General features: G+C 37.8%; 1 protein-coding gene across 5 annotated transcripts in view; it reads left to right on the top strand.

The window, feature by feature from the left end:
• Window positions 1-17,844, top strand: part of FNDC3A (fibronectin type III domain containing 3A) — a 127,031-nt gene that overhangs the window by 13,397 nt on the left and 95,790 nt on the right. For 4 of the 5 annotated variants that reach the window (XM_040583836.1, XM_040583837.1, XM_040583834.1 and 1 more), the window contains exon 2: window positions 5,564-5,692. In XM_040583836.1, the coding sequence (XP_040439770.1) occupies window positions 5,591-5,692 (102 nt within the window). In that variant the 5' untranslated portion in view covers window positions 5,564-5,590. Of the gene's footprint in view, window positions 1-5,563; window positions 5,693-17,844 lie in introns of those variants that run through there. The other variant, XM_040583839.1, reaches the window with a different exon arrangement.

Genomic DNA, 17,844 nt, shown 5'->3' with positions numbered 1-17,844 from the left:
CTGTGCTTAGCAACAGTGTATTACCTATCTATTCATCAAATGTGTCATCTTTCTTGTCTGGCCCCTTTTAACATGTCCACAAGAATGGAGTGAGTTGGCCTTAAATAAACTCTTAGATTTATCCCATGTGTTATTTAACCCCTTCTGAAGGCTGTGCATGCTATTAGTTTTTGGTGGTGTAGGAAATCTTGACAATAGACTAGTGAATTGTTTGTAGTGGCTCTGCAGGCTGAGCCTTACCTGTTGTCCAAATGCCAGTTGCTTTTCTCGTGTCCTTTTCAAGATGGCACTAAATCCTGAGTGTATTGGGAAACTAGATAGTCAGAAGACAGTTATATCATCCAGAGTGGTTTTATGTGGAGTAAGGCTGAAATTATGGTATGCATATACTTTCAGTATTTTCAATATGGAACAATATTTTCAAGAATTTATAGTAATTTATACTCTTCTTTTGAACAGGTATCAACAACAACTTTAAGTCAGCAAATTGGAGACAAGCTTGTTATGTTATTCCAGTAGAGATAGTGATTTGCAGAGAGGCAGGGAAAATATCCTCCTTGTTGCTAAGTGAGGTATACCTGTTGGTATAATTGATACAGCCTTTTGAGGAGCTTTTGTTTGGCTGTCCATTTCTATTATTTATCCTTTTCAGAATCAACTCCTCACAGGATTGAGTTAATTATTTGTTTTAGAAAGAACAGCTTTACCTTTATGTATTTAAACCTTTTGTTATGCCTAGTTTTTTAAGCTATTCATGCCATTGTAGTGAAGTGACTCTTATCATTGTCATGGTGTGTCATCTCCAGACTTCCTTCTGACTTCCTTTTTTTTTTTTTCCCCACTCTCTCTGACAGCTCAGTTAAAAACATGTTTTGTAATGAGAAGCCAAGAACTGATAACGTTCTCTTCCTGTTGGAAACTCATGTACTCAACAACTCTGTATTTACTGTTACTAAAGGGCTGTCTGTCCAGTTTTAATCCATGTAATATCTCTTCTGTATTTTCATTGAACAGAAATGTTGTGTGCTGCTAAATAAAGTTTAAGATTGTTTTTTCCAGTTCTCTGATTAGTACCTTTATCAGGAATATCCATCACCAGAAGAATCTCATCAAGTTAATTGGATAAGCTTTTTTCCATCAATCATACTTGTCTTTTAATTCTTTACAAATAACATCCAGTGTCAACTATTAAATTTTATTTGGTCTCAGATCACTGTTTGCTAACAGGCCTAGATCATTCCATTCACCCTTTTTCAGCAGAGTATTTAATGCAAGACTTCTGGTTTTCTTCCAGACCTCCGAGACTTCAACAGGACTCATGTTATTTGCAAGTCTTTTTCAAAGATCTGGATAGATATCTTCTTCCCAAAGTCTTGAATGCAAGCTTATCTGGATCTGCTGATCTAAAAGCTCTGTCTGTGCCCATTTGATATCCTTACATCAAATGTATTTATTTCCAAGATACATTTATTGAGCATTTCTGCTTATTTTGAGGTCAACCTTTTGTCCATTTTAGCTGACTTCTTCCGCCACACAGTACTTCTCCATTTTCAAATTCCTGTCTCTCTTTATTAGTCCTCATAGCTAAAAAGAAAAGGCATCTGCAACTGGCAGACATACCATATCTTACTGTCTGACCAGATTATGCACGCCGACTTGTACAAATTGCTGCCTGTTGACTACTTATATTGAAAAGGCTTTTGATGATACATGTAGCATAGACCCACATTGGTGTGAAGTTCAAAGCTTTAGTCTTCAAGACTAGTTCAGTGACATTGCAGAGAAATCTAATAATGTGCTGTCAAGAAAGCATTGATTTTTTTTTTTTTTTTTTTTTTTTTTTCCCCTAGATTGACGATGCAGTCTGACAGGCAGCACTTTTGTGGTAGAAGGTGTCATGAATAACACTATACCTAGTACCTCCTGTCAAGGTTTATCGAAGAGCAGTGTGCTTCATCTTCAGAATAAATCAAACACTTGCATCACAACATGGAATTTAGTTGTGTCCTAGTTAAGGCACTGAAGGCTATGTGCCAAAAGTGGGCTACCTGCCTAAGCACTCAAGTGCCTGTGAGAACCTAATTTTTGTACAAATTAAATCATTAAACACCTGTGCAAGAGAACAGAAAGTTGCCTGGTGGAAAAGGACCCAAGGGTACTTGTTGATAGCTGGCTGAACACGAGCCAGAAGTGTGCCCAGGTGACCAAGAAGGCCAATAGTGTCTTGGCTTGTATCTGAAATAGTATGGCCAGCAGGACGAGGTAAGTGATTATCTCCCTGTGCTTGGTGCTGGTGAGGCTGCACCTCGAATCCTGTATCAGTTTTTGGCCCCTCACTAACATGACATTGAGATAGCAGAGCATATCCAAAGAAGGGCAACGAAGCTGATGAAGAGTGAAAACAAGTAATAGGACAAGAGGAAGTGACCTTAAGTTGTACCAGGGGAGGTTTAGATCAGGTATTAGGAAAAATTTCTTCACTGAAAGGGTTGTCAACCATTAGAACAGGCTGCCCAGGGAAGCGGTTGAGTCACCATCCCTGGAGGTATTTAAAAGACACGTAGGTGTGGGACATGATTTAGTAGTGGACTTGGCAGCGCTAGGTTAACGGCTGGTCTTTTTAATCTTAAAGGTCTTTTCCAACCTGAATGATTCTATGAACGAACCTGAGGCACAATGTTTGGTATGTCCGTGTCCAGAGCTACTCGTGTCTTGGAGGGGCTGAACAAGTTGTCATGACAGTTGTATTTGAGTCAGTTTGGGTTATGTTTGTATCTTACTGGTGTCCAGTTTGATAGATATGTTTTGATTTATGCCTAATAAATGGTGATAGCACTGAGTATGTCATGTTATAAATTCAGTCAAAAGTCATTGTATGTGATAAAAAAGGTTAGTGCTTTCTTATATGAGACTAGTCATTGGTGTGGTGGCTTGGGGATAATGAGCCAGATTCAACTTAAACCTGGGGAAGTTCAAGCCAGCTTAGTCTGGGAGTATGTTGTGTTATAGCTTGGAATTATATGTTGTATTATAATATTGGAATTACCTTTCTGTCTGTGACAGTTCAGATAGGAGTGCAAAGTATTTGGAGCTGAAAGACCAAGAGATGGCACAAGAGTAAGCCTGGTTGTAGCTATTGTGGGAAGAAGGGATGTCTTGATTCTAACCTCTGCTTCCAGGCTCTACATTCATTTTAAATCAAACAGTCGTTGGATAATATCCTGGGAAGCTTACCATCAAACTTGCTAGCTTGAAAGATGATCCAAGTAACTTTCATCAGCCCTCTGCCACCTGCAGAAGTGGTGGAGACTGACTGTAGCCTGGAGGATTTTTTTGATGAGTGGGAAAGCTTTTAAAGTAAGGTAGGAATATAAAAAAACTCTGTCCTCAATTGCTTGGTTAGACTAATTAGTCTGGCTAAGGAGGTGTAAATGACTTGGCATAAGCAGTGATGAATTCTTAAGTAATCACAGCTAGGTTTCAAAGTCTTTTAACCTAAGGGATTATATCCCCACCCCCACCCCTAACTTTAATCTTTGCAGAGTATACCTGGAAAGTAAATGAAACCTCTAAAATAACTTCAGAATACTTTTTTCTGAGTTCATAGTTTTATAACAGGACAGCCTTCAGTATGGGAATAGCTAAATCATGCTATCTATGTACAGCTGTACAAGAGGTTTATAGTGCTCTGTTAACGCAATTTCTAGAAAATGTGAAGCCTTTGTTCTGCGTGAGTCTTCTTGTACCGACAGCACTGTACTGTAGACCTCAACCCACAGCAGATGTACAGTATCATCTGCCTTAAAGGGGCAAACAAGTAAAAGCAGTCAATTGGGTGGGATGGAGATAGCTTAGAGAATGTTTCTGACGTCAGCTCTTTAAGTTAACCAAATATAATCTCTAGAACTTCTAGAACTAGCTGACTTTATACTCCTTGAATTTTATCAGGTATCTCTTCATTTAAAGCAAGTTACAAGCTGTAACTAGTAAGCATCTCTGTTTATGAGCAGACAGTATATCTGTGTTAGAAGTGTAGAAGTGTTTGTAGAGAGTTTCATTAGGCAGATGGTATCAAGGCAAAAATTTAAAAACCTGTAATATTACTGACCATCAGGCTGTGTAACTTTAAAGATGTACCTACTTATTTTCACTAGGCTACTGTGAGTACTGGCTAAGAGAGGCAGTTCTGCTTCAGAAATACTGTACAGGCTTGTTTTTAGCTTAATCTTTATGCCTGTGCTTGATGTTAAGCACTGTTTTCAGATGCAAAATGTGATTAACTTGTGGGAATTCTAAATGTACCATTCACCTCTAGTGGATTCTTTCCATCTGTCTTGCTGTTTTGTTAAGAAATATCAATTTCTTAATTCTCCTTGATCTTTTTTTTTTTTCCCCTGAAAGCTAAGTGTACTGAGTCTTGCTGGGATGGAGTTAAACCAATACACTAAACCAGTATAACATAGTGATTTTGGTTATTTTGTAAGAAAATGAAATACATTTTCAAAAGCAGCTTATTAGACTTGCAGTTTCCAGCATATTTCCAGCATGAAAAAGTGGTAATCTTTAGCTTTTCTGGTCTTAATTCTTCCATCCACTCTTCACATAGCACTAACATGCAAAATATTATAAACACATTACTCTACGACTTGTTAAAGTAATTGAAAGGAATATTCGGTTGAATTCTGCTTTCTGTTGTGCTGTTACTCGTCAGAGTTGAAGTGGATCACTGCTTTCATGGGCCTCTTGTCTGCCTGGCTTTTTTTCTTGTCTTCAGATTTCATGTAACTTTACAGTATGCGCTACTGATGGCTTTTTCATAGTATAGTTATAAGGATTATAATTCTGTGTGCAGGCACTGCCTCCCCACCCCCCACCCCCCCACCAGTTTTAGCTGCTGATAAAATTATTAAAGGGCCACTGGTTATCAAAACAGCACGGCAGTTAAGTCGGGGTCTAATACATTTTAAAAGTAAAAAATGTCAGATTGTTCAGAAGATACTTTTTTTTATTATTCATTTGTCTCATTAGGACATTTACTAGTAACTAGATGTTCATAAAATAAGTGCCTCATTTGTTACAATATTAGAAAAGTGGGTTGGTGATTAGAAAAAGAAACTATGTCCCTGTTCATAGATTGCAAGTTTTTACCAGTTTCATATAAACAAAAACTTACATACATAGTATATATGTAAGTTCTAAGGCAACTGCTTCTTTCCCTTGCCCCACCTCAACAGGCATTTTGGCAGCAGTGCCAGTCACTTAGACAAAATGTTGGTTTGTAATCAAAATTAAAAGATTCAGGTTTGTTAGCTCCAAGGCTGTGATGTGTCGTCTTCTAACGTTCAGCCACTAGAGGGGGTCTAAACCAGCCTCTGTAAATAAGGCTTATACTAGCTGGCAGCACACATCTACAAGTTTACATGATTGCTGAAATGTTGTGGAAACATAATTTCTAAAGGTGTCTAACTTCGTAATCTTTTTTTTTTTAAGTGAAGCTATTTTTAGGGATAATTATTCAGAAATATTTATATAGTTTAATCATTTGAGTAACTTTTCTTTACAGGTGATCTTGTGAATTAGTGTACCATCAATGATGGCAGAACATCCACCATTACTGGATACCACTTCGATTATAAGTAGTGAAATCCCTCTACTAACTTCCCCTATTGTTAGTGGGGATGGAGCACAACAGGTAAGGAAACGTCAATACATATATATTTTTTTTCTTCTTCTTCTTCCAACAGCATCATTAACACTGTAAAAGATAGTAATCCTTCACTTGCAATATTTTGTGAAGCTTTGGTCATGCATGTGTTCTAGAGATTGAGGTGAAGGTAGAACTGGTGCAGATAAGAGATTTGTATAAGGAGTATGAAGCAGAAAACCTGTCTCATGAAAGAACATCTTCATGGAAGGATGGGATCAAACAGCTACCAAGTTGTCTAGCCATGCTTGAGTCTTGATTTGGAAGCTATATGACCTTGTTAAGGTTAATAAAACTACCCCTATGGTAGAGCTTACTAGCTCAGGCACAACATACGCTAACAACTCTGTGGCCTCTAGGCTGACACTTGCAACTGGGTATCTTGAATGATGGGACATGGTTTTGTCTGTTAATGTCTGCCTAGACACTCCTTCAAATTTTTAATTTTTTTTTTTTTTTTTAGACAAAACCAGTCAAGGTGATAGAAAAACTTATGATTATGGTTTCAGAACACTTGGGAAAGGTCAGGTCCAGTAAGGAAAAAGTGTCAGCAAAAGCATATGCATTCTCCATTCTAGGGAGAATATTTTAACCCCATAAGCACAGTTCTGGAGCAGCTTCTACTGGGAGAAAATGAGTGAAAAATTAGGTGGTTTGAAGTATCTGAATAGATTGAGAGATCACTGCCTGTGATAGCAAGAGACTGAACTTGATGATCAAGGGAAGTCTTATAGTTTGCTGTTCCCATGTTTGATCTTTATGCAGAAGAAATTATTTCTCATAAAGAGGAGTTAATTTCTAGGGTGAAAACACAGACAAGAGCTCTAAAATGAGACTGGAGAATGCATTGCAACAGCTCAGGAGGTAAGATTTGGGTTACAGTGGGATCTTTGCAATGTAGGGGACGCTTAAATACAGAGAAAGAGCTGATAAATCTCTTTTAATAGATGTGTGGACAGAACATTTCAGAAAAAAGGAAAAAGCAATATCCAAACTTGCTTTCTCTTCTGATTCTTCTTCCAAATACTGACAGTTTAGAAGTAGTAATATGTTAACATGCAAGAGAAGAACTGTTACTGTTTCCTTACATGTTCTGCCTTGAAAAGTTCAATTTTAAAGCCTTGCAAACAAGGAAGAACAAAGCATACTTATGCAGAGTCAAACATACCACTGATGTTTCTTTACCCAATTGTGAATATTCTTTCTGTTTACTCTTGTTGTTTAAAAATTCTTATAGATATGTAACAGAACACTTGAGGTTGGGAGAAACCTCTGGAGATGATTCAGTCCAGCTTTTCCTCCACTCAAAGCAGGGTCAACTGGAGCAAGTCACGCAGGACCATGTCCAGTTGGCTTTTGTGTATCTCCAAGGATAAGGGACTTCACAGCCTCTCCTGCAGTCTGTTCCCCAGTATTCAACCCACCCTCACAGTGAAAATATTTCCTACATTTTAGTGGAATTTCTGTATTTCAAGTTTTGCCTGCGGCTTTTTGTCTTTTCACTAGGCACCGCTGAGAAGAGTGTGGCTTGGTTTTGTTTGAAGGTCTCCCCACCTTCAGGTATTCATGCACACTGATAATATGATCTCCCCTGGTACATCTCTTCTCCAGGCTGAACAGTCCCAGCTCTCTCAGCCTCTCCTCACAAGTCAGATGCTCCAGTCCCCTCATAATCTTTATAGCCCTTTGCTGGACTCTCTCCAGTGTGTCCATGTCCTCCTTTTACTGGGGAGTCCAGGACTGGACCCAGAACTCCAGCTGTTGTCTCACCAGTGCTGGGTAGGTGGAAGGATCACCTCCCTTGACCTGCTGGCAATGCTCTTCCTAATGCAACCCAGGATGCTGTTGCCTTTTTTTTTTGACTTGAGAGTGCCTTGCTGACACATTCAGCTTCTTGTTTGCCATTCTTTTCTGTAAAGCTACTTTCCAGCCAGTCAGCCCACAGTGTGTACTGGTGCATGGGATTATTCTTGCCTGGGTACAGGACTTCACATTTCCCTGTGTTTAAATGCATGAGATTCCTGCTTGCCTATTTCTTCTGCTTGTCAAGGTCCCTCTGGATGGCAGTGCATCAACCACTCCTCCCAACTTTGTATCACTTGAAAACTTGGTGGCGGTGCACTCTGTCCCATCATCCAGATCTTTAAAGAAGATAGTAAATGTTACCTGCACCAATATCAACCACTGAGGTAGATGACTAGTGAGTGGTCTCCTGCTGGACATTCACTGCGGATCACAACCCTTCGAGACTGGCAGTTCAGCCAGTTTTGAGTCCACCTCAGTGTCTATGTTCAGTCTGTACTGCATTGGTTTTGTGAGGATGTTACGTAAGACAGTGTCAAAAGCCTTGCTAAAGTGATGATAAACAGTATCTGCTGCTCTCCCCTCGTTCACCGAGCTACTAATTTCATTGCAGAAGGCCATCCAAGTTTGTTAGGCGTGACTTCCCCTTTGTGAATCCATACTGACTATTCCAAATCACCTCTTTAATGTGTTTGGAAATGGCTTCTAGGAAGATTTACTCACTCATCTTCCAAGAGCTGAAGGTGATGTTGACCAGCCTGTAGCTCCCTGGATCTTCCTCCTTGCCCTTTTTTTGAAGATTGCAGTGACATTTGCTTTCTTCTAGTCCTTGGGAACCTCTCCTAATCACCATGACCTTTCAAAGATCGTTGAGACTGAATTACTTGTTCTGCCTTTCCCAAAAATAAGACTATCAAGCTGTGCTGTCAAGCTTACTCTGTAATGGTGCAAAATTTTGAGTCTGATAGGAGCTTAAATGTTTTGGTGATATTTTTTCATTAAAACATTGTCTCCTTTTCTTCTGCCAAGCAAGATTAAAACAGAAAAACAAGCAAAGAATTTCTTCAAAGAAATGAATTTTGGCGGTTTCTGTTTGTGTTCTTAAGGGAAAACCATCATATATGCTGTTGGTGTCCTTTTTCATTAAAAAAAATAAAAAGCAGCTCATTAAGAATACTGTCTAAAGTGGAACTAGTAGTGGTAGTGTTTATTTTAAAACAGGAAAAAGAATCTTCAGAAAGCATTGGGCAGATTCTCAGTCTCAGTAAAGGAAATCGGTTTCTTTCTTCATTTCATGACAACTAGCGCTTACAGCACCACGTTGTCTACTGCTCTGTGTTCCACAGTGTCTAGTGGAAGTAGTGGCTTTAATTTTCTGTCCTTCATTTGCATCTGATACATGACTCATGAAGAATCTGCAAATGCATATGTTCAGTGGCAGAAATCTTTACAAGAAACCCTTTTGCATCTGGTGATTTAAAAGCCATCACTAAATAGAAAATACTTTCTGTATCTGAAATATGGGAAATCCAGAATTGCAAGTACTGCTTACTCTGTCAACGTTACCCAATTAAGACTTTAGGCCACAGAAAAGTCAGGCAGGCTAATATTTATAAGGGTCTTAAAACGGGTCTTAAAATATTTGTTTGTTTTACATGGTATGTTAATGAAAGGGGTATATACTTCCCAATGAAAAATATTTTAGCCTGAGTATTAGTTCATTGTGTTCCGTGGGTTTGGTTTTTTTTCTTGTATCTTTGAAGCTACAAGAGGTATAAAGACTTTTGCCTCCATGATGGAGTTGGTAATTTTTGTCCTATTTGCTTAGCTACAGTACATGAATTCTATAGAGGTTACTTCCTTGAAAGACAAAAACTACATCTACAGTTTCTTTCATAACAGCATTGTGGAGGTAGATTGCATAATCTATAATGTAATCTGTAGTGCTGACAGAACTTGCGTTCCCGCAATCAAAATTCAGAGCTGTTTGTCTGTGTAAATAAATGTATATGTTCCTCTGTCTTTGTAGCGTGTAGGTTGGACTGTAGCTATTTTGATTAGTTTTAGTCATTCCTGACTGAAAAGGTATTGAAAACCTAGTAGTAAATTCTTTAAGTAGTTTGTCTAACATCAGAAATATCAACATATAAAACTAGTTAACACTATCCCAAATTTGCAAGTTTTTGTTCAGCTGTAAAATATCTGAGGATTTTTTTAATCAATTCTCCCCTCCTTACATCTTACCAGAATTAGCTATTATGATTATTGTGACTTTTGTATATACTGCTTAACTGAGTTACCAAATGAATATAGACCATTCAGTACTATTCTCTAGGAGTTTGTCTCTTCAAGATAATCTATTTCAAATACTTGAAGTTCTGCTAGCAGTTAAAATGTGAAATAGAAGTACAAATATTTGAACATGTTAAGATGAGAGGTCATATGCTTCAAATAGTGGAAGTGTCTGATCAGATCAAAGCTGTAACTTTCCACCATGTGTTAAAACAAAATGATCCACATAAGTTAGAGGAATGTGCATGTTCAGGCAGAAAACATGGGAAACTTAAATTGTGTGGATGTTCATATGCTACTCGGTGCTGCTGTGGGAGACTGCCTTGTTCTGTGTCCCCACAGAACAAGGGGCTATTGTTAGTTTCATAGGACAAGATTGGTGAGAAGGAAAAGCAAAGATCAAGCCCATTAGCTCCTCCCCCTCTACTAAACACAGAAGTACTGCTTTTGTACCTTCTCATCACTGTGTTCAACGTGACTGGGTAATGTACTACTTATATCTCGGTGGTGAGTAAGGTCATGGATAATGTATGGAGAAAATCCATAGGAGTTGATACAAACCAAGTGACACTGAGAAAATGTGGTATGAGGACAGAAGTGCTTGAGGATTTTTCATGTGAGGGTAACTACTGCAGTGAGGTTTTACTGATTATTGCCAAGGCTGGACAGGAAGGATGTACTTGGTTACGAGTCCTGTTTCGGTGGGAGGAGGTAAATTCATGATTGAGAGGGAAATGAGGAGGCAAGAGTTCAAACTGCTTTCTTTAGCAGGTTTTGTTTTCCTGATATTAGACTGATGTTAAATTGTTTTGGAAAGTTTCTGTAGCATCCAGTGTTATTCCAAGACAAATCAGTAAATTGCTGACACGAGGTTGCAGCAGCCCTGAAGTTCTGGACCCTCTCCACACCACACCTACCACACTAAAGCTAACAGTAGCAAAGTGAGACATCCTTGTATAACCTTGGTGTAATTTATTACTAAAAAGGCAGACAGCATTCTCAAAGTAGCCCAGTACCTGTTAACCATTCTTTTTCTTTGGGGAATGGGACACATAGTGTTTGACCTTCAGTCAACTTCATTTCTCAGGAAGGTATAGTGATGAAGTAATATTTGTAGCTTGGGAATCTTATCCTCTAAACTTCTTTTTAGAAGTTTAGATGCCTGTGGGTTTTCCAAAAATCCCACTGTGTATGTATACATATGTAGGATGTGTCTCTGTGTGTGTATATGTAATACGTTGTGTGTGTATATATATATACACACTGTGTGTGACTTTAAGTGCAAATTCTTTGAACTGAAATAGAACTTAGCATCAAGTCTACAAGTTAGTATTTCTAAAACCAATTTCTTCTTTAAATATTTAAACCTCTGATCTCAAAGTTGATATTAACCTGTTATCATGGCCAGAAGTCTTCAGTCAGCAGAGTAATTGATGGCTATAAAAATGAATGAAATCTGAGAATCCCCTTTTTTGCTTTCACATTTTTTATATACATGGAGTCACACAGAAATTGAATGGTGAAGGTGTAAACTAGATTAGTAAATGCTTTTCCTTAGTGTTAGTTCTGACACTTCTGTTTCTGAAAAGCATATGGTACATTATCAAGTTCCAGCTTGCTTTGGTTTTGCATTGCTGCTGAAAAACGAGCCTAGCACTGTGTGTATTTCATGATCTTTTCCTATACAAGAAAAAGAATCAGTGTTAAAAGTTGTTTAACAACAGGTACTGTTATAATTGTTTTCACTGCTTTCTGTATTGTGCTGTTTTCCTTTTTTATCTGTGTTTTGATTTCAGAGTACAGGGTACATGCATGGCTGCTGCTGTCTTCGGTGGTTTTTTTCTTTTTTTTTTTTTTTTCCTGTACTTCCCCTTTGGCTTTATTGAATTAGCAGATGCGTCTAACTTTTCCTTTCAGAGATTCATTAAAGTTTGTTTTAGTTGACAATTATTCTTCCATCCTTCAGTGACTTCATAGCATTGAAGCACACCAGAACTGTGTTCACTGGAGCCATTGGAACTCTTCTGCATGTAATGCTGCAGTGCCAGCTTACTGAAGCTGATTATCAAGCTGTACTTTTTCCAGGATTGTTTAGTACTTTTGTGTAGCAACCATCCCTGGAAAAAGCATAATCAATCTTACATAGGACAAAAAAAATATTTTCCACAGACTTTTTAACTGGTTGATGGCTATAATTTTTAAAAAATCATACCACACTCAAAAAAAAAAAAAATGTTATGAGGATGTGAGTTTTGATGCCACAAGGTTATTAGGTTCTTTCTGTATCTGAGTTAATCATATTTTTTTTATCAGAAAGAATGGCATTTTGTCTGAAGTGGTATTTTGGCTTGGGTTTTTTTGCCACAGACATCAGAATTTTCTCCTATGTATTTAAACAGTATCCTTGATTGCAGATGCACTGAAAACTTGCAAAGTTTCCTAGAAGAAGCCATCATTCTCAACAGAAAGTTAGGATTCAAAAATCCTTGCTGTATAGTTATGTATGAATACTATGCTGCTTTTGGTTAGCAGAAAGCAGCATCAGATTTATTGCACAATTTATACTAGCATCCAAGTATATTTATTTTGATATTTGCTTTCTGAAAATAGAAACAAGAGTGAAGGCTGTATAGTTCATAGCCTTTCCTACTTGTATTTAATATGAAAGTTCATGGAATTAAGTATCCTCTTAAAACTGCTCTGAGTAATCCTCCCTCCTTTCTCTCTAAAACATCTCTTTGCATTGGTGTGGTATGAATCCTAGATTAATTTTGGTCTCCGATATGGTAAATTCTTCCCAAGATACTTGAAGCAAGATTTCCCCTGTTGAACAAATCTCTTCAGAAACTGACATTTGGGAGAATTGGTTGACATGTGAAAATGGGGTTTGAAGACAGTCACTGTGGGTTGCTCATATAATCAATGGGGAGAAATAAGCATGACCAGAAGATGATCTCCTTTATGTTTTAGGAAGGTGACTAAAGATCTGTGGTTTTCTTCTTTTTAATGAGATGAGAAGGTGCAAGTTGCCTGGAGCTATAAGCACTGAGGTAGCCCAGTTCCTTTCTGCAGTCTGCAAGTGGACCTAGTGCCTGAGTCTGTGTGCTCCACTACCAGTAAAGTTTGGAAGGGTAAAGTTATGTCCAAGCAGCGTCCTGGACTCGGGCATGTTCCTTGGACTGTTTCTCTCCTCTCCTCTGTGCTGCGGAACATTTAATGCCAAGTAAGCCAGGACATAAATGCCAGAGTCCAAGACCTATGAAGTCATCCATATTGCTTATATACATTTCCTCAGAGGACAGGAATTGTAATCTCTCTAAGTTGTGACAAAAATGTAACTGCTTTGCAAATTCACATTTTTAACTACAGAAACTCCAGTCTTAAAATATGTGAGAATTACTTTGCGAACAAGTAATCTAAAGGATGTCCCCTGCTAGCTGAAACCTGTTTTTTCCCGAGGAAGCATTTCTGTAATGAGAGGGTGGTCAAACACTGGAACAGGCTTTCTAGAGGTGGTCAATGCCCCAGGCCTGTCAGTGTTTGAGGCAGCTGAACAATGCCCTTAATAACATGCTTTAGCTTGGTCAGCCCTCAATTGGTCAGGCAGTTGAACTAGATGGCAGCTGTAGGTCCCTTCCAACTGAAATAGTTCAGTCTATTCTACTGCCTGGTGATAGAGAGATTTCTCTATAACAGGGCAAAGTCCATCTGACCTTCTGCATGTTACAGAATTATATGTGCTTTATAGAGCAGCCAGAATGGCATTCTCCAGGAAGAGGTAGACCGGGGTTTACACACCATAGCAAAAAAGGCCTTAGGCTCTCATTTTTCTCACTTTCTTTTTGAAGTAGAAGAGAAAACAGATGGGAAAGAATTGAGGTTGTAGAGACTTCTCCCACCAAGCCCTTGTTCCAGCACTGACTAAGCCTTCCCAATCTGATCAAATTGAGGATGTAGCCTTTAATTTCTCTTCCGGCTCAGGTCCATGTTGTCACACAGTGTTTTTATACAGTGATGCTCAGATTTGCACAAAGCTGAGTGAATAGGGCACTTTGTCGGGGAGAAAAAGGCTACTTTAGAAGTGCTATTGAAACTCCTAGCATTCTAATTATGTTTTTAAATTAAATGCTATATGAAATAACTACAGAATACAGTTTTTCCTTTGGCACTTCCTTTTTTGCTCTGTTTAAGGTAGAAATATTAAAGACGCATCCATCAGTCTTAAATATTAAGGGCTTTTAACTTGCTATATCACCAAACAGGAGTCTGAGCCATCAGAAGCAATGTTGGAAAATATCAAATTGTCTTCTAGTCCATATACTTTCTAAATCAACAGAATCAACAGCTTATATATTTGTTAAATCTTCTAAACTCTTCAGGAACTGAATGTCCAAATTCAGTTTCAGCGTGCTGCTTAATTCTTACAATTGTGTTTCATGAAGGGGATTGTTCTTAAAGGATATTATAAATTTTGATTTGAGTTGTTCAGCAGAGTTCTTGAAAAAAGTAAGAAGGTGGTACCATCTTCTCCTACCTATCACTTCAGCCCTTGAAATGACTAGAAATTACAGAATGCTGCACAGCCAGAATGAGCTCAGCTGCTGAAGATCTCCACTGCTAGTGTGCTGTTCATGGCACTTACTGGTTGTAGGGGAAAGAAAGAGCATGTCTAACCTGCTTGTTGGGTCCTCTTATTTTTTTTGGTACTTCAGAAGGGTGAAGGAAGTCAGGGCAGTGGCTGCAAGGGCTCTGCCTCAGCCTGCAGAGAGGGAATCAAGTGTAGCTTTATGACCTTTCTGAAATAATGTATTCGTCTCTTAGGCCAAAAGTTGATCATGACCACTTTATAATGTTAAATATTGTTTCTTAGTGGATGCCTGACTGGTTGCACACACTTTCAGACATGTGACGATATTACTGGCAAAGAAATTATTTTAAGCAAAGTACAATTGAGCTGCAAATCTGTTAACTGGTCACAGTGCTTTGTTCATCTTGGCTAGCTTTTGTAGTGTTTCTAAGATTCTTCATTTATCACTAGGTATTATGTGGAAGGAAAATACTAGCAGAACTCGTTAACAATGGCACAGCTGTTCAGCTTGTTTCAAATGTGAGATAACCAGGAAACTAATTCTTCCCCTCTTCTCAGCATTGAGATCTTCACAGCAGATTCAGAGAACCTGGAAGTACTCAGTCTGCGGAAGTTTGGGTGTTTTTTTTTCTCTGTAGCTGAAACACAAAGTAAAAGTACTTCATGGCAACTGCTGCTACAGCATGCAGTCAAAGCACACTAACTTCAAAGTATATCCAGTTTAAGTACAGGTGAAAAGTGTCTTCAGTTTAGATACTTAATTGAAATAATTGCAAGGGCATTTTGATTCCGCAGGTGTTGTGAAGAAAACAGGATTACTGAAGGCAGAGCAGATAATTTGTTTTATTATTTATTTTAGATACGATATCTAAAAACCTGCTGCAAATCAAAACTCTTCAAAGTGCCTGGCTTTCTTTGAACAATGCCACATCTAGCACTTTACAGAACTTTTAGATTTGATTTTTTTAATTAGATTTATTTTTTTTGTTATAAATGAGATTTTTGATTTGCTTTAGTAGCATCTTAAGCAACTGGGGGTTTGTGGGTTTTTTCATTGTAATTTTCACTTAAGACAATCTTTGTTAAATTACTTAGTTTCCCAAAATTAAATTGGCTGTCTACCTATAAGTTATCATCTAGTTACAATGTAAATGAAAATTTACTCCCTCATTCTGTTTTGGACTGTTGGCAAGTATGCAGATTGATCAGGGAAAGTGTCTACTGAGGGGACTAGCCCCTGCAAAGTATTAGGTGAAAGTTTAGCCATTGCTACCACTTTTCTCTGTAGTATGAGCTCTGTCCCTCATTTTTCTCAGCATTGTAAAGCTGAAGTCCTGTGGACTTCAAACAACAAATCACTGTGAAATGAGAATAATCTGATTGAAGTCTTCTAGTTCTTATTTATAGAAGCTGATGGGTCTAACCACTGGCCGGTGCCAGATGCCTCAAAGTTCCAGAGTTCAGTGACTGTCACTAACACTGCATCCTTCTAACTCCCTGTAAACAAGGATTAGCTTAAAATTTTGAAGCACAAATGTTTGACTGTTGCATTATCCAGATTATTTGAAACGCTTCTGTTATCCTTATGTTTATACTTTTACTGATTTAAAGATATATTAGTGGGATTATTTCAATAGCAAATTTTCTGTGCACAATCTGCTAACCACAGACTGTGTCAATGCTAATGAAACAGATTGGGTTTGCTGTAAATGAGACAAACAAAACTTTGCTTAGCCAAGTTGTGAGAACTGAGAATGCAAAAGAGACGAGACAAAGCAGAAACAAGTAGGTGAAAATTCTAAGTATTTCTCAATAATAGAATGAGACAGATACACTCAGGAAACGCAGTGATTGACAGTGTTACGTGTGGACACTAACAAGTCTTGGAACAGTTATCAGTGAGATTAGATGCAGATTTTTAATGCTTATCTTTTACTGGTTCTTCTCAGAAAACCTTACATTTTTACAAAACAAGGATCCAAACCATCTCCCCCCTGCCCAGTGATGAGCTTTCTGCTGATTGTCTTTCACATTAAGAGAAGGGGGGAAAACGAGTACAGTAAGGATGTAAAAAAAAAAAAACTTTTCATAAAATCAATTTATTTGCTGGAATTAGAAAAAAAATAAATCACCAATTCTTAGATCTTTCCAACCTGCCTTTCTACAAAAAGCAGTGAAAGCTTATTGAAATCTATCATTTTTGAATGTCAGTGCCACTGAAAAGTCTAGTCATCTTTCCAACCTCCCTGTTTCCAGTTGCATCTAGGGTTATCGTCATCTTGGTGCATTCAGTGTCACCATTCAGTGTCACTGACAGTGTCTTGTAGCGGTGGTTAAAGATGAAATGTTTGCCAATTCTACTATCTGTCAGCTGCATTCTAGAAAAACAGTGCAGAGTTGCTTGCTCTCGCCTTTTCTGAAAATATACATAGGCCTTAGGAGCATATCACTGAGAAAATGTCTGCTTTCTGTCACTTTCTTCAGGACATGCTGCTACTACCTGTGTAAGATGAAATAGTTTGGATTGTGTGTGGTTTTTTCAAAATCCAAAACATATAAATTGTTACTGTAATGTATTATGTAACAGTTAATTCTGTATGGATTTCCTCCCTAGTCCTGAAAACTAAGATATGTTAATGGCCTTTACTATCCAGATCTTTTCTGTTCTTTGTTAGAAAGATGTTAATCTCCATATATGGAGCAGATAGATCCTTCTAGATTATCAGTCAGTATTAGCAGATGCTAAGGTAGAGGATTCTGTAGTTGTGGAAAACCTGTTAATTGGAATTTGCTCAAATAAATTTGGTGGAAAAGAAAAGATTTTAGAACTTTAGTGTTAAGACCATTGCATTGTGTTACTTGGTCAAAGATCAATGTCTACAGGACACTTTTATAAATAACAATGAGAAGCCTGTTTTCTTGTCATTTGTACTAAAAACAGAAGGTAATTTGAGGCAAAAAAGAAAATTCTGACATTACTTTTCCTTATAGATAACACAGAAGTGCTGTGTGCTTAGTCAGCTATGAATTGGTATGGTATAGTACAGAGCTCAACCTAAAGTTTTCAGAACTCTTTGTTACTAGCCAACATAAACACAAAGGGAGGAAATCTTTAGGAAGTCTAAAAGAAGATGGAAATAAATCTTATGAAAGATGACTTTAAGGAATAATTAATTGGAAGTAACACTTATCACAATCTTGAAATTCTTAAATTGTTTAAGACACTTTTAATTCGGCTTTTATTACTGATGTCAACTGTTCCTATTTAATAATCTTACTCTTGTCTGTAATACCTGTTACATAGATCTTTTGCATTTTTCCATTTAATCAGTTTTTAAGTGTTAGTGGGTTTGATCACAGAAAACAGTAGCTCATAGCCTCATTAGCATCATTATGATATGAACAGCAGATTTTGAACACACAATCAATGGAAAAATAACTTGCGCTGCGTTTGTAA

This window comes from Falco naumanni, chromosome 2, assembly GCF_017639655.2.
Source record: "Falco naumanni isolate bFalNau1 chromosome 2, bFalNau1.pat, whole genome shotgun sequence".
NCBI classification, from domain to species: Eukaryota; Metazoa; Chordata; class Aves; order Falconiformes; family Falconidae; genus Falco; species Falco naumanni.
This window is presented reverse-complemented; position numbering and strand designations above follow the sequence as displayed.